The sequence below is a fragment of the Calonectris borealis genome, chromosome 1, assembly GCF_964195595.1.
Source record: "Calonectris borealis chromosome 1, bCalBor7.hap1.2, whole genome shotgun sequence".
In the NCBI taxonomy this organism is placed as follows: domain Eukaryota; kingdom Metazoa; phylum Chordata; class Aves; order Procellariiformes; family Procellariidae; genus Calonectris; species Calonectris borealis.
This window is the reverse complement of record NC_134312.1, coordinates 21,139,093-21,155,761: the sequence shown is the minus strand read 5'-3', so window position 1 is coordinate 21,155,761 and position 16,669 is coordinate 21,139,093. Positions and strand designations below refer to the sequence as shown.

Here is a 16,669-nt window from a genome sequence, read left to right as displayed (position 1 = left end):
TCCCCACTGTTAGTGATCATTCTACAGATGGAAAAAACTTTGCTTACTGTAATCTTAAAAACCTACATTAGTGAAATAAATGAGTCATTAAACTCATAATGTAGGTTATGTTTAAAATAGTGTAAGACTGGACTACCACTGCGGAGAGCTGTCTCCATTGCTATAGTTGCATGTTTCTGTTGCTTTCTCAACATCAGCAATCAGGCAATCACACGGTTGCTTTGCCCAGTGCATGGTTGAAAACTAGTTCATTACATGACCATGTATTTCCTCGTACTGACATGATGATGATGATAAGAAACCATTGCAAGGGACTGAGAGTGCCAAAACGTCCATTTCAGTGGCAGCACAATCATAAACTGATTGAAGCAATCAAAATGTGAATGTTGACAAAGAATGGGTTTTTTTGTCCTGGATATACATATACATACAGAACTGGTGTACCTAGAGATACGTAGCCAAGTCATATTTGGCATACATATGGTTAAACATTTTATACATACTCTTACAAGAATAAACAGATATTTCCTTTCACTTTTTCAGTGCATTGGGAACCTGAACTGTGCTCTGATTCTGGTAGCAATATTTACTTTGATCTGTCTTTAAATTTAAAAATTAATCTGTGATCTAATTTGTTTTTGCTGATAGCTGATTTATATTAGCTAGCTGCCTCAATGATAACTTGAGTAATATATCTCTGGCTTGTGGCAGGATGAAAACAAAACAGTTTCTACACCTCACTTGAAAAATAGGTCTGACAGGATATCCAAGACTAAAAAATACTTATTTGCAGAGACCTAAGAGATCTCTTTTTTATCTTTGCAGAATGTTTTTTTTCAGCTTTTCATTTCGATGCTATGTGAAGTGTACTGCGATAGTTTATAGGGGAATTTAAGCTTTCTCATAAAGCATACTCTGTTTTGACAGGTCTTTCAGCATAGCTGAACTCCTAGTTAATCTCCAGCTATTTTTACTGACTTGCTAAGAATCAGAACAAGGTTAATCAATAGCATGTAGTTTGGTGGTTGAGCACTTGACAATGCTACCTTTATCATTTTTTTTTCTCGTATAGGAAATCAAAGGCAAACACAGGAGTTACAAAACAGACACTCTTAAATGAATATTCTACAATGTCAACTAAATGACTATGAAAGAGAATGCTTATCCATAAATCTTTCAGACCACTGAATAAATTATCCTTTTTCTCTTAAAAATCTAAAATTGTGTTGATAATCCAAAGGAAAGGTCTCCTGGGGGTGGAGGAGGAAATCGCTTAAATCACTGTATGGAAATGCCTTGAAATATGACTGGATTGTACAAAGTAACTTGCTAAGTTCAAGTTCCTCAGTTGTCAGCCTTCTTTCTAGAGGTCTTTGTAGCAAACAGGCTGGAAGAATTAGAACTTAATAAAGGGAGTTCTGCCATAATTGTCTTACAGTGTAATGCTCAGTGGAGAGGCACGTGAAGTTACATAAGCTTATTTGACTATGTCTGAATGAACAAAGATCATGATGACCTTTCAAGACTCTGATAATAGGATGGCTGGGATGGGTAGCTCTTTCTTGCATTATGAGAAGCATGCTGGTCATATGCCTTAAGTAAAAATTCTATTGTAAGGAAGTAAGTATACTCAGAATTGAATTCGTGTTAAAATTTTCTTTTCTTTGCAGTGTACAGCTTGCAGTAGCTGATTGCAGGCTAGTACCATTGTCTTTAGCCAGTTCATTTCTGTTGATACTCTGGAGTCTGTGTTGGATTCTTTCTTTTTTAGTGCTAATTCCCCGCACCTGCCTTGAGAAAGTCTTCAGAACGCTATCCTAAACCTCTTCATTTGTCTCTTTAATCAAATATGGAAATGGCTTAGTAAGAACTATACTGTTTATGAATTAGCAAACCCAGAGCGGGATTGATGGCAGCCCATCAAATCAGTAGCTTGTAATATAAAAGCCTTTTGTTATGTTTTCATTACAATTATAAAGTCAAGATATAATATCCTTAGAAGTATATAAACTTGTGCCAGGGGAAGGATAGTCAAAAGTAGTAATGTGCATATTATTGATTGCTGATCCCAGAAAACAGACATGATGACGTCAGTCTGAATTTACTAAAATGGGAAGGCTTTCAGTAAGAATTAATAGCAGCAGCAGGGAATGTCTACTTTCTTGATTTACGGTTGTAACATTGTATTCAAATGAGTCTTGTGTTGACTTGGTAAATCGGCCTGGTTTGTAATGTTTTTTGGGCTTTTTTCTTGTTTTTTCTACCCAACTTCTGCAGCCTGGCTGTCTTAATAGTTGGAAACATTACATACAGAGACTGATTTGATATTCCATTTGGCATTTGCCATATTATAATCTTCACCTTTTTTTATGTTACCTAAATTTCCATCCTATCTTTAAAATCTGGACTATAGGATTCTCCTATTTATAATACTGTGTTTTGAAATGAAATGTTTTGTTAATGTTCATGTTCTTTCTTTTTCATCACATCAAAATACTTGAAGTACAGAACAGTAATGATACAATGTGTGAATATAAAAAGTTGTTAATGAAAATGGTGTGGTTTCCAGTTTGATGCAGTTTATTTTTATCTTATGCTGTAGGTCTGTCAAATGGTTTTGGAGATGGAGGTAAAGAGAGAGCATTAGATGATACTCCGGGAAGAAAAGTTGAACCTCGTCGCCGCTGTGCATCAGAATCTAGTATTTCATCTAGTAACAGTCTTTTGTGTAACTCAAGGTAAAACTGTAAATCTGAAATATAAATTTGAGATTGAATGTATCAGTTTTCTATACTGCTTGTAACCCACATTGGAGGATTGCATAAATTTTAGAAAAAAGAGTACATTTCAATTTTCTCAGTTGTGTGTCAAATCTGAGACACCTTTCAGGATTGCTAGTATTCTTTTGTTGAATTCAGGTTATTGCAGATCCAGGCAGTTACACTTTATACTTGACTATGCTTCTCTTGCTCTGTATAGCTACGTATACATGTTTGTGTGTGTAGTATCTTGTTTTAATTGCCTTCCTAATCCTGAACACTAAAAATGGGTTTGTTTATGTTCGTGAGGGGAGGAGAGAAGCAATTTTCAAAGCAGAGTTGTGTACACAGGGAAGGTAAATTCAGTAGCTGTGAAACTGTAGATTATCAGTCTGTGATTTGGATTACTGGCTAGTTACTGCAGTGATGATAGTACCCATTTACCAACTATTGACCTTCTCTTTGTGAAGTCTTGTTAAAGGTAGGACTGTCAGAATGGTCACCTCTGCCACCATTGATAAATATTTCTCCGTCACCAATGGTGCACATCTTCCAAAAGCACACTAATCTCTGGGTAAAAGGTAGCTGTCTCCAATCGTTGGTTGTGAGGATGGGTCATTCAGAAGTTTAGGGTAAATCTGTTGGTTTTTTTTTTTTTAAAAAAAAAAAAAAGATGGCTTTATTCATGTGTTCAAGATGGTATTAAACTGTTTAAGGGAATGGACTCATGTCAAACAGGCCTTCAGAAACAAGGAGAATTTAATATTGCATCTGTTGTAAATGTCATATATTGAGGATTTGATCTAGAATAATTGCTATTCAGATTCTTTGATCTCTTAAAGAAAACTCAAGTGTGCGGAGAACAAATTTCCCATTTTGTGTATAAACATTCCACAACTGAAAGACTTGAATATGTAGTGAAAAATGAAAGAGAAAATAATTGTATTTCTTATGTAGTGGAACTGTTGGAGCAGAGGGAACATGTTTCTATTTGGCCAGTATCTACACTAACACTGGAGTCAAAGCAGCTTCTCTCATTTGTGCATGTGTAACCTGTACAGCAGTTGAGGTGCAGCTGCATACTGTTTGTCTTTTGCTGATAACCAGGCAGTTCCGTGCATGAAAATAATCTGGGGTTTTAGCTTTTATGTAGTTGTTTGTGTTAGTTATATAAAATCTGTTAGAGTTTGCCGCTCTGATTTTACTGTGTACTGATGAATTTTAAATTCTTTTTTCAATGTCTTGATTTATAGCGAACAATGTTAATTATCAAGTAATGGTTTTAATATTAATGCTTTTGTAGTTTCAGCCTACCGAAGTGTGGTAAAGGTAAACCAGCACTTATACGAAGACACACACTGGAAGACCGAAGTGAATTGATATCATGCATTGAAAATGGAAACTATGCCAAAGCAGCAAGAATTGCAGCTGGTAACTATAAATAATTGTATTCTTAACAATACAGTATAACTATAATTTTGTCCATTTATTTGACAGATTCTAACATTCTTATTTTTGCTGCTGAAATACATCTAAGTGTTCTGAAAGTGGTGGTGATAGCAGTGCAGAAACTATTGGTTTCTGCTTTTGACTCTTTAAAGACTTTGAAGAGAAAAGAATAGTACCTGATTTTGTTTCTTTGATTAAAAAGTGGTATTTAAAATGATCAAGCTACTCTAGTAATACAAACAAAACTTGTACTGAAGTATTATTTATGGTTCTGTCAATATTTTGTTGGGCTTTTTGGTTTAGGGTTTACTCCTCATATTCTCACGTTCTGCATAAACGTGTTGACAAACAGGTGAGACATGGTCTGCTTTGATTCAGGAAAAAATTGAGATTGGAAAGAAGTGGAAATGTCTAGGAATGTAGAGGATAACAACTTACCAAATTTTAGGGAAATAACTATGTTCTGGTGATAAGTTTTTCAACCCGTTTCAATATTTTAATTGCATTACAAGATTTAAGTAGGTCATCTCTTCTGTAAGTAGAATTGTGTTTGTGTAATGCAGTGCTCCCACGCTGATGTTAGGTGTCAGCCTTGCAGTGTCTAGCAGGCCTGTCTTTAGTTTCTCTCACCCCCTCATCCTGGGTGTTCCTTGTCCAGGACTCTTTAATGTCTTCCTGGTGCTTTTATCTGACTCTTTGTTTGCTTTAGTCTGTTCTTTCCTTCTCAGATGATCAGTTTTGTTTTTCTTTCTTGCAGCTAATCTGTTTTCAGCTACTGCTTCATTACTCTCAGGTTTAGTGTCTTTATTATCTGTATGGTAACCTCTTATACAGGACTTAACCTTTTCCATTTGGTTTTCTTACTCTGTCCTGAGTAGTCTTATATTTAAAACTTTCTACTTAGAATTCCTGTACCTGTTTTTTCAGAACTCTCCTTGATCTCTCTTAATTCTGTCTCTGTTCTCAGGTACATTCTACAGCTGCCTAAAAGGAGGAGCAAATGACATTTAATAGCATTATTTTATATATTACTATATATTCTGTCTTAATTTGAGCTCTTTTAGCTGCCATCTGCACCCTGTTACCTCAGCAGATCAAGAAGAGGAAATAAGTAGGGGTGAAGTGAAATCTCTTGCTTACATCCTGTGCATAACTGGAACTTTACCATGATTTACTTTTATTAGTAAAATCCCAGATTTTACAAAGAAACTAAAATAAAGGATTGTTCATTCTTGGCAAGATGTCTCAAACAGTTCTGTTTGACAGAATATATATGCTTTAGAAACAAACACAGTGCTTACAGATATGCTCTCTTTAGGTCCACGGAATATCTTGTTTCTATTTACAAGATGCTGTCTCAGAATCTATGGTATGGTATGTTGTAATACTGCAGTTATGATGGGATGCAGTTTTGCATTGATTAATGGATGTAATCATTGTAATGCATGCACTCTGAAATACGTTAGTTCAAATGCAAACAATGTTACAAGAGTGCTACTGAAATCAGAAAGCCAAGTGTGCAAGTTAGGGCATGCTGTTTTCTGTAATACTGCTGCCACATTCAGCATTTTTGACTTGTGAGCCTGAGATGTGCTTTAGAACCAGGTCCACTCAGTGTACTGGGCAACTTAAGACTATTATGGAAAAATATGTTCTATATAGAAATATGAAGATTATATTCAGATATAAATACCGAGCGTGAATTAAAGTTCAAAAGCGACTCAGAGTTCTGTCTAACTTTTGGGGCTTGGACTTGTAGCCTTAATAAGGTTTTCTTGGTTTTCAAATTGAATTATCTGTATGTAATAGCTTGTTGTCCTTGGTGTGCAAGAGCACTGGAAGATGAATAGACACATGCTATGAGTGGTTTTCATTAATAGATGCTGTTTACAGAGATGTGCTGAGGTTTGTAGGTCTTGGATTCCTTTATAGGGTCAGAAAGTTGCTGCGCTGAAGTGGCAATGTGTTCTTCTGCCTGTGCCTCCTGAGCCTTGCCCAATCCTTTTGCCTAGCTATTTCTTGTTCCCTGATTCAAGATTCTTGTCTAGCTCTCCTGTTCCATACTCTTGCCATGCTTTTTTGTCCCAGTTTTCAATTCTTTGTCCCCATCTTTGTCCAGTCAGTTGCTTCACCTTCTTGTCAGATTTTTTTTTCCCCCTCAGTAAATCTTAGTGATAATATTTTTCCCAGCAATGTCTAGATGCTGTTTTTCTCTTTAGTCACATCAGATTGGTGAGCAAGAGTGGGCAGGGGGCAGGTTGTAGGGGAACATTTTGCTGCATTTGACTCAAATAGCTTTCCCCTCTGCACGGTCTTAATTTCAACAGGTAACATTGACGGCAGAGAGGACACTTCGTCCGGCCAAGAGTTACACAGTAAAAAGAAAGTCTCAATTTATCATTTGTGCTAAAGAATGATCCGTCTACGCTGCCAATACCACAGCTACCTGCTGGGTGGCAGTAGTTTTGGAGCTTAAATATGCTCAGTATCAGTGGATTTGTCTGCAGATTTAGGTGTTAAAATCAAAGTTTCCTCTATGTAATTAAAAAAAAAAAACCCACAAAAAAAAAAAAACAAAAACAAAAAAAAACCACCACGAAAACAACACTGTGCGCTGTTAATCTGGTCATCTTTCAGTAAAATAGGCTTTCCTGTTTGTGACTGAAGTTTCTGGTTTAAAATAAAATTGGCTTATGAAGAGCTCATATTCCTTGCTGAAAGCTATGCAGATACTGGGTTTGAAGTTCCTAGCTCTGTTTTTGAAGACAGAAATGCCTTAAAGTGTTGAGGCTTGTGATGCTGGCGCCTAATGGGTGTTTTGCTCAACTTCCCACAAAAAATTAAACACATTGACTTTATTATGAGAATGATACTGAAAAACCCACTAGTTGTTTTAAAAATATTGTAAGAAGTAAAAAGTCTGTAAGGGGAGGAAAAGTATAATGAGACATCTTTATCTTTACTCTAAACTGTGTAGAATCATAAGTCTGGTTTGTGGTATTTCGTTACTGTTGATTTTCAGCTAGTGGGAATACTGTTATTTAAAATCTTAAGCAGTATGTTGTCCTGACTGCTAACTTAAATTCATTGTCTCGTAGCTTGAGGAAATAAAGGGGGGTTTATGTTGTACAAGAAAACTACTAACCGTATGTGCTAGTGTATTAATCCTCTATCACCACATGGAATAAATTCTGACTAGGAAAAATTCTGAGACTCCTCCCTACTGTGTATACATCCGAGAACTCTCTGAGGGAATCTGGCTGCATGCATCCTGTCAGATTATGTATGATCTTCTACTCAGCATTAAAATATCATTTTCTTTGTTTCATATCAACTCTGCAGCTAGAATAATGTAGGTTTCTTTTTTTTTCTTGTTAGCTGGCCTGAAGAAGAGGACTTGTACTGTTTTTATGTACCAGATACAGTTCTATATATATTTTTCAAAATAGTCTGTGTATGAAGGATACATTAATCTAAACCTTCATGACTCTCTATAACTGACGAATATGAATACTTAACATACTACTATTAATAGAGCAGAGAAATAAAGAAGTTGCCCAAATTGCTTTTTTTTAATTGTGTTAGCAATTGTTCTGATTGTTTTATTTTGAGATACTACCAAAATGGTTCATCTGGATTTAACGTGTCTTTCTATAATATCCAGTATTTTATGTATTTGGCTCTACTCTTAGAAGTATAAGAATGCCTGTATGTATTATATTTGTGTGTATTATATATTTATCAATCTGAAGAATATTCTTACGGCTTTTAATGAGAAAGTGAAGAATGTCCTAAAATGACCTCTCTAAAAATACACAGAAAGGAAAAAATAAATAAACCAGTAAATAGATTTAGTAACTATTTTTCCAAGGTTATGTAGTTCAGTAAGAAATAGTGTAAATAAGACTTAAATTGTTTCCATGGTTTTGGATAATAGAATCCACTGATTAAAGATCTCCTCTGTAAAGCCTGCTGGGATTGATGGCAACGATCCCTGTTTTCCTTAGGAGACTTGTTTGAGGTCTTAAAGATACTGGAAAAATTGCATTTGTTTCTCTTTCTCCTATGTTACCCAGACCTATAATAAAACTTGTAACAACTTTTAGCTTCAAAAACATCTAACGTCTTCGTTGTGCTGTGATGGCAAGTTATTATGAACTATTGCATTTTGATAACTGATATTACATAGTTGTGAATCTATAAAGTTAGACTTCCCAATAAAGTATTTTCTTGAAATGTTGATACCATTATAGATTAAAAATAAATTATAATTGAATTAATAGCCTATGGCTGAAAATTGACCTAGGATATATTGTGGAGAATGACTGACCTTTTTTTTTTAATTTTATTTTTATTTTTATGATCACCTTAAACACTTTTTCCTTGCTATTTCTTACAAGGTTTGAAACCACTTTTTTTCCCAGTATTTTTTGTGATGTTGAGATGGAACATATATCTGCATGCCGCATTTCATTATGAATAAGCATTGCCCATTTTAAATGGGAGCAGATTGGGAAGAATTGAGGAATAAATTGTATTTTTGCAAGTAGAGAGCTACTTCTATCAAGTATTGCCTTAGTGCCAAAAGAAAGTGCAGCTGCAACCTCTGAACTGTATTTTGGTACCACGTTTCCCCATACAAAAAGTGCTTCCTCATCGTCGCAGCTTGTGAACTTTCACTACCTTCTTCCTACTGTTTCCACCCTCAGTTCCATCTTGAGGGGATAACTCACTGTCTTCTGCCCAGTCTCTTGACCATATCCTGTGTGTCTAGGGGGCCAGATGCAGTTCTGGTTGACTGAAAAGCTTAAACCTGTCTCATGCTTCACTCCAGTGGTGAGCAACAGAGAAGAAAATGGAGGATTCTGGCAGAAGCGAGCAGTAACATTAGCTCGGTTTTCTGTTATGCTGCCTCCTGAGAAGGAAAAAAACACTATTGCAGCTGCTTCCTTGAACCCTGTTGGTCTTTTTGAATTTTGCTGCAGGAAAGAGCTGGGCAGAGAGACCAAGAGGGCTGATTAAAAATAAATAAATAAATAGAAATTAAAATGAAGATTGGAATTTATGTATAGAATAGAAAAGTATACCAGACAAGCATTGTAAGTTATCAGGTACTATGTTATATCCAACACTTTGGAAACATCCATGCAACTTGCATCTTCGGTACCATCACCTCTTTGACAGGATTGTCATAGTTTCAAAAGAAACTGGTTATTTGGAGCACCATAATTTTATGTTTTCTTTTGAGCTTTTTCAAAGGGAAAGGATTATTAGAATTTGGCAAACACTTGCTTTCTGAGAATTAAGATATGCTGTTTCTAGCAGTGTCTAAAAACTTGTTCTTTATCTGTAGGCTTGGATTAAAGTACTAGTATCATTTAAAGAGCTGTTATGAACATCACCTGCTTTTTATTGCTATGTTCTTGAAAGGTGGTATTTGTATTTGGATTCTAATGATCATGAGATGTTGAGGAGGAAACAAAGAACTGCAGAAGATTTGTTTGAGGTTTCATTCTTTAACATATTAATTTTATATTTAATTATTATTTGTTCTTAGAAGTTGGGCATAGCAGTATGTGGATTTCAACTGATGCTGCAACATCTGTTCTTGAGCCTCTAAAAGTAGTATGGGCCAAATGCAGTGGCTATCCCTCTTACCCAGCTCTGGTAAGTACACAGCTTCCCATCAGTACACTAGTGATACTGTTCCTGGTCTGAGAATATTGGTGGGTGAACTTAAGGTAACTGATAAATTCCCATTCAGGTTGAATAAAGGTGGATTATTTTGCCCTCTTTACCATGCACCCAGTTTGTAAAATTATTCCAATATCAGATGTTGAGTCAATAATCTCTACTACCCTACCCATCTTTTGAGATGTTCAATACCTGTCTCAGTAATCTTTGTTTCTGCAATATATATTAAAGGATCAACTGACTAAGCCTTTGACAGACATCTTGTTAGTGTTGGAACTATAAAATATTTTCTGCTGCAAAATGAGTATAAAAATACTCTGATTCTGCGATTCATTAAAGAAACAAAAAACTTGGTACCGAGTCGGAATAAATTGAATGATTGTATCCAGTTGTGAATGATGTACTGGAAACTTAAAACTGTTGTGCCCGTGTTATTTTAGGAGAAATACACACAGTTCTACTTAAATCAAAGCTTGTGGAGAAGATGTTGTTGATGAAGTGTTTGGCTTCAGGCATTTGGGGTTATAGAAACAGTTCATACACTGTGGCTTGATTTATATAATAGACTGGACAATCATGACTGTTTTAGTATATGTGTGCTGTGGAGATCAGAAAATGTAATCATACAGAGTCAGGTTAAAACCTGTGCAGGTGAGATTCAGAGCACTTGGGTTTAAGTGCCCTTAGTGGGTGACCCAAACACTCTTGGGTCAGATGCTGAAAATTTGATGATTTGATTGTCTCTTGAACGACGTTAGCGCTTTACTGTTAGATTTAAGCAGATCATGACCAAAGGGCTCCTTTTCTGCCCACTCCTTTATGTCAGCACTGGTGTTTCTCTTATGTGTGATGAGTTGATTGGGGAACTAAATCTCAGTCAAGAGGAGAAAGTTCTCCTGATTTCTGCAAACTCCCCACAGTGTTAGCTTTCTGTTGATTTAGTTCCTGTAATCAGTTTACTGTGGATTAAGATTGGTGCCAGTGTGAATGCTAGAAAAACAACAGGAGTTTGTGGGGTAGGAGATGGGTGGAACAGGCATGCAGTAACATAACCCCTCTTTGGTGGGAGCTGAGCACTTGATAGTGCTGTGATCTGCCTGCAGAGGAGTTTTTCCATTAGCCTGATCAGTTTAATGTTAATCTTCCTCCCTCCCCCAACCTTTGTTTAGAAAGAATTTGTTTTGCTGCATGTTTTGCTGAAAACTGAGTCATTAAATTGGATGTGCAAGATACTTGAAAGTGACTTCTGGTTTCTTTTTTTCTGTTTGGGTTTTTTTGCTTGTTTAGAGGGTGTTTTGCTTCAGATTTTGAGTGTGGGGCTTGTATTTTGCAGAAGCAAATATTTATATCTTAACATAGGTTGTTTCTTTAAGGTATCTGAAATTCAGAACCCAAAATTTGAGGCCAGTTATGACTAGTTGCCTTTAGAAATCCTGGTTCAGCTTTCTCATTCTGAAACCTGCTTGTCAGTGTGAAAGTTGTAATAAGTGAAATTCAAATGTGACTTTAAGAAGAACTGATATGGGTGAAAAAATGTTCTAGAGGTAGCTTTTTCAGTTAAATTTACCACTATGCCTCCACTCTGCCTATTCAGGTTATGTCAAGAAGTTATGTAAGTGGGTAACGCAAAGCCAATTTATACGCAGTGGCTGTTTAGTTTATGATTCTGTTTCCATTAACTTTATTTGTAATACCTCCTTAAAATAAATGATGTAGTTTTAAAAATTAGGAACTGTCTTTTCTTCTGTTTTATAGATTATTGACCCTAAGATGCCTCGTGTTGCTGGCCATCACAACGGTGTTACCATACCGGTGCCACCTCTGGATGTACTGAAGATTGGAGAACAAATGCAGACCAAATCAGATGAGAAACTATTCTTAGTACTATTTTTTGACAATAAAAGAAGTTGGTATGTTATTGAAATGTATTGTTTGATGCAGTGACTTAAAATTTTAAAAGCCTGTACCTTTAGTCTAAAAGAAAATTAAAACATTATCTTTCAACTGATATCTTTCCTATGGAAGTATCAATTGTAATGTTAAAATTTCATATATGAGTCTATTCTTGGACCAAGGTATATCAACACTGAAAAATACTTATTTACGGTCAATTTGGAAGAAAACAATATAAGTTGTTAAATAGTCTTTTGGTTTGATTTACAAGCTGGTTTCATTTATTGACCTGATAAAATTGCTTCTTTGACTAAACAGATTTTTTTAAAGGTCTTTAATATTTATCAGCCTTCATCATTGCTTTCCAAATGACAACACTTCCCCCTGCCCCCGTCTGCTCAAGTGTGTTTTCTTTAAATTTTTAACCTCTCTAGTTAAATGCTTTATTAACACTCTCCTTTGAAATTCTTAACCCTTTCTAAATTTTTTTGTGAAACCTTCCTTTTTCCATTTCTTTCAGTATCAGCAATATGCTGTGTGGAGCCTGAAGGGATAATTCACACAATAAAACATTCTCTTTCCCTTCCGCTAGCTCTTCTTTTTTTTTTTTGTTAGGTTTTTTTGGGTGTATTTTTGTTTGTTTGTTTGGGTTTTTTTGCCAGATATGGAAGCTTTTCATCTACCTCTCTTTCTTCCTTTCATCAAATTATATATTTCTTCCCTGTGTTCTTAATCCCTCTCTTCTCCCCACACAAGGTCAAGCTAGCTTTAAATCTTTTTATATCTCGATTTTACTCTTGAATTTGCTTACACTTTCAGATATAATTTTCTTCTTTAGCTGATTGAATGTGATGTCTAGAAATCCTGCCATTGTCCTCACTCTCTCTGTCCCAGTACACTATCACCTAAATAACTTCTTGCCTGAAATTTAGAAATGGTGTTTGCTTTTCTGTCCCTGTAGATCTTTTGGCATAATCTCGATTCTTTGGCTTGCTTTCTCTGTTCTTCGATTCGTTTCTTAATTAATTGGTACTTCTTCATATTCTTCTTTGTTTGTTGCGCAGGATTCCATGAGATCTTGCATTCTTCTGCCTTTGTTCATGTAGAACATCCAAATTTAAATATATTCAGTATTCTGTTTCTCTTTTTTCTCTCATTGGTATCACAAGTGTAATGCATGTTCTCTCTAGCTACTTTCTTAATAATTGCTGTGATTGCTTCTTGATCTAGGGAGTCCTCTGCAGCTTAAACCTTTCTGATTCGTCGCCATATGCAGGTGGTCCTAAATCTTGCAAATATAACGCAAAGCTGTCTCTAACGGATACTCTGCATAGATGGACAGGAAGGGCTAAATGTTTTTCCAGCCCTTTTCCCCTCTTCCTCCTCCCCTCCCCCCCAACTTTTTTTGGTAATGGTTCTTTGATCCTGATTATTTTGGCCATTTTGGCACTCATCACTCTAAGCCACTTTTGTCTCTTTTACTCCTGAACCCATGTCTATGATTTTCATTCACTTGCAGGTATATGTTATCTTCAGACTGTGATACCAGCTTCTATCACCTATGGATTACCTTTTCAAATAATCATATTTGTTTCTTCTCCTTCGCCACTTGCATCTGGAGGAGCTGGCAAGCTTTCTGTTAAAAATCCCTTTTTAAAACTTCCTTCTGATCTGTATTAAAACTGATAATGGTTAGACTGATGCTTATCATGCTGATGACTGATGTTATGATTTTTTACTGTTCTATCTGTATCCTTGTACTGACTCTTTACATTTTTTCGTTTCAGTGTGTTTGCTCAGTACAATGGGGTTGTCGTTTGGGGTGCTTTAATAAAAAATAATGTTTCAAGAGACAATTATACTCAGTTAAAAAAATCTTTGAAGAAAATGTTTTATATCAGATTTTACTATCTGATTTGCAGTTCATTCGGCTCCAAATGGACTCCCAAACTGAAGTTTTTAAATAGAAGCATGGCTTCTGCCATTTGCAGAGTTGGGATTGCAGGCGATAGTAACATATCTTTAACTTCATATTCATTACTTTACCTAATTTTTGTTTTCCTTAATACCTGTAACTTAAGAAAACAGGATTAAGATAAACATTTATGGAAATGGAGTAAATTTACTTCATACTTTTTAAATTAAATATTTAGAATGCTTTTCCTTTAACTAGAAAAATCATTATTATCTTTCATTATCACTCCTCTGTGCCCACCAATTAATTATATTCATGGAGCTTAAAATGGAAGAATACTCTGAATATAGAATTAGTGGGATTTCATACTGCAGGGTAAAAGCATACTGAGCAGAACTTCTTTGAGAGTTTAGCTTTCGTCCTAAAGACCAAATTGAGATGTCTTAAATGTAAGGCAAAAATTCATCATCTGCAAATTCCTTGTAATAATGGAAATGCAAGAATGAAGAGAAACAATACTGCGTCAAGTGAATCTTGAGTCACATTAGTTGTTGCTACCTCCTATTCTTAAACTAAACTGCATCAGTATTTCATGCTATTTTTTTTCAGTTGATACTTAATATCAATCATTAAATAAGTATCATTGAATTGGAATGTATTCTTTGTTTTGTGGAAGAGGCTTTCCTAATATTTCATGTTCTTAAAATATTTAAGGCAAGTAAATACTATCTTAAAAGGAATTTTATCACTTTACTTAAGATGGTAAACCTAGTCTGCTATGTCCTGACATTTCTGGACAAACTTCTTGATTTTATTCTATATTTAACTTACTTATTTTACCCTTTCTTACAGGCAGTGGCTTCCCAAATCCAAAATGGTTCCCCTTGGGATAGATGAGACCATAGACAAGTTAAAAATGATGGAAGGCCGCAACTCAAGCATACGAAAAGCAGTAAGAATTGCTTTTGATCGTGCTATGAATCACCTGAGTAGAGTCCATGGAGAACCAGTCAGTGACTTCAGTGATATTGACTAACAGAGATTCTACCAAGGCGTGAAAAATACCACACAGACTTGAATTCTTCTAATGAACCTCTTTGTCTAAAAGAATGTATTGAAGATACAACCCCTTAATTGTTGATTCAGTGGCCGAGTTCTGCAAACTTGAAATAGTTGAGCAATTCTTCTAAATCACCATTGCCATATTGATTACTGATTTTATCGTGTTGTAGTTTGGAGGATTTTCCACTAAACCTGTTAAAATGTCTTGTTCATAGTGTTCATAATTGTACATAAATGTATATTCAACACTTAACTTATTCTGATTTTAGAAGTAGCTCTTTAATTCCTTTTATAATTTTGCTGGGGAGGGAGTTGGTTTTTGTTTCCATTCTTTTTACTTTTTTTTTCTTTCTTTCTTTCTGAGGTTAAATTACCTAAGCACCATCTTCCAGCTGCAGGTGTTTAAGGATCTTAAAGCCTAATATCAAAATGGCATCAAATATATGTTTGCCCAAATCATATACAATATGGTGCTGCTTGTATCATTTCTTCCTTGGACTGTAGCTTCTGAAAAAGACTTCTGAATGTTTGTGTAAATCGTTGCTCTTTGCACAAAGTACCACATATTTAAGATTGATGTAAATTTACAATTACAAATATGTATTTTAAGAAAGGAAGTTGCATTATTTTGGAGGGTACTTTGTGAGAAAGACATCAAGAAAAAAATTATACTATGTACATCACTTGCAAATCACCAAAAACACTCCATTGTTGCCCAAAATAACTTAAGATTGTTTTTGTTTTAAACAAACCTGGCTTAAAGCCTGCAAGCACATTATTTCTTTCAAAACCATATCCCATTTATCTCCCATTGATTTAATTTTGTTGCTATGTGTGCCTCCCTGTGTTTTATTTATTGTAGAAAATGTATTAATTTGCTTTATAATGAAAAATAAAATTGACAAATATATTGATATGCATTTTTATACAGGCACATGAGAAGACAACTTGCTTTGGGAGAAAAATGTATTGGAAATTGTATAAAATAACTTGATGGTTTGTGTGTAATTTGATTTTTTTGTAACTTGTAATCTTTTGTTTCCAATGAGGGGATTTATGTAACTTTTAATTTAGAACACTTTGGTAGCAATAGAAACTTTGGATACATTTTTGTATGGTACATGTGATGTATATAGAATTAGTACTTTATTTTTATTTTTAAGAAGTAAAGCATTATGTTTGGGCAGGGGGAAGAAGGAGGGTGGGTTTCCAGAACTGCATTTTTATATTAAAAAGAAAAAAAATAAAGTCAAGATATTGATTGTTGTAGCTACTTTATTCCTACCTTCACTGAGATTCTGAATTTGTAACAATGAAAATGGCAAGGTATGTTTGCAATGTGATTTATAATGACTCCATTATTTATAAATGCACTGTGTTTGAACTCTTTTGCAGTGATATCTTAAATACTGTACCAAGTTATATAATATGAAACACCAAATAATGCATATGAATGCACGAAGTATTTATGCCCAGCTTTTTTATAAAGGATTAGCCAATACAGCAAAACCAATACTTTTTAAATCTTTTTTTAAAACTTCATTGAATAGCATACTTCATTGTTAAACCTGCTTGAATCTTTATTTTAAAGGGACAATTACTTTTTAAATAGTTTTTAATGTTTTTATTCTCTATTGTTTGTAATACCCCCTTAGAAGCTTGAAATAAAATTTCTTTCTCAACTGTTAATTTTGTCCTGAATTTAGCCCCTGAGATTTGCTCTAGTGCCCATTTTCTCACTCCATGGCTGAACTGTTACAGAGGCGCTAGTTCAAGAACCTGATTGTTTTCTTGCTGTGGCATGCAGTTTCATCCTTACTGAGCCCTCTGCATGGTAGGTATTCTAGTTATGCTACACTAGCCAAGACCAGTTGCCTATAATGGACTCCAATAATTA

At 35.0% G+C, this 16,669-nt stretch overlaps 1 protein-coding gene across 7 annotated transcripts in view; it reads left to right on the top strand.

Annotated features, from left to right (window-relative positions):
• BRD1 (bromodomain containing 1) overlaps nt 1–16,461 on the top strand; it is a 64,582-nt gene extending 48,121 nt beyond the window's left edge. For 6 of the 7 annotated variants that reach the window (XM_075146223.1, XM_075146213.1, XM_075146230.1 and 3 more), the window contains 5 exons: nt 2,603–2,738; nt 4,063–4,190; nt 9,766–9,875; nt 11,658–11,812; nt 14,563–16,461. In XM_075146223.1, coding sequence (XP_075002324.1) covers nt 2,603–2,738; nt 4,063–4,190; nt 9,766–9,875; nt 11,658–11,812; nt 14,563–14,746 — 713 coding nt within the window. In that variant the 3' untranslated portion in view covers nt 14,747–16,461. The remainder of the gene's footprint in view (nt 1–2,602; nt 2,739–4,062; nt 4,191–9,765; nt 9,876–11,657; nt 11,813–14,562) is intronic. The other variant, XM_075146204.1, reaches the window with a different exon arrangement.
• Nucleotides 16,462–16,669: the final 208 nt, after the last annotated feature.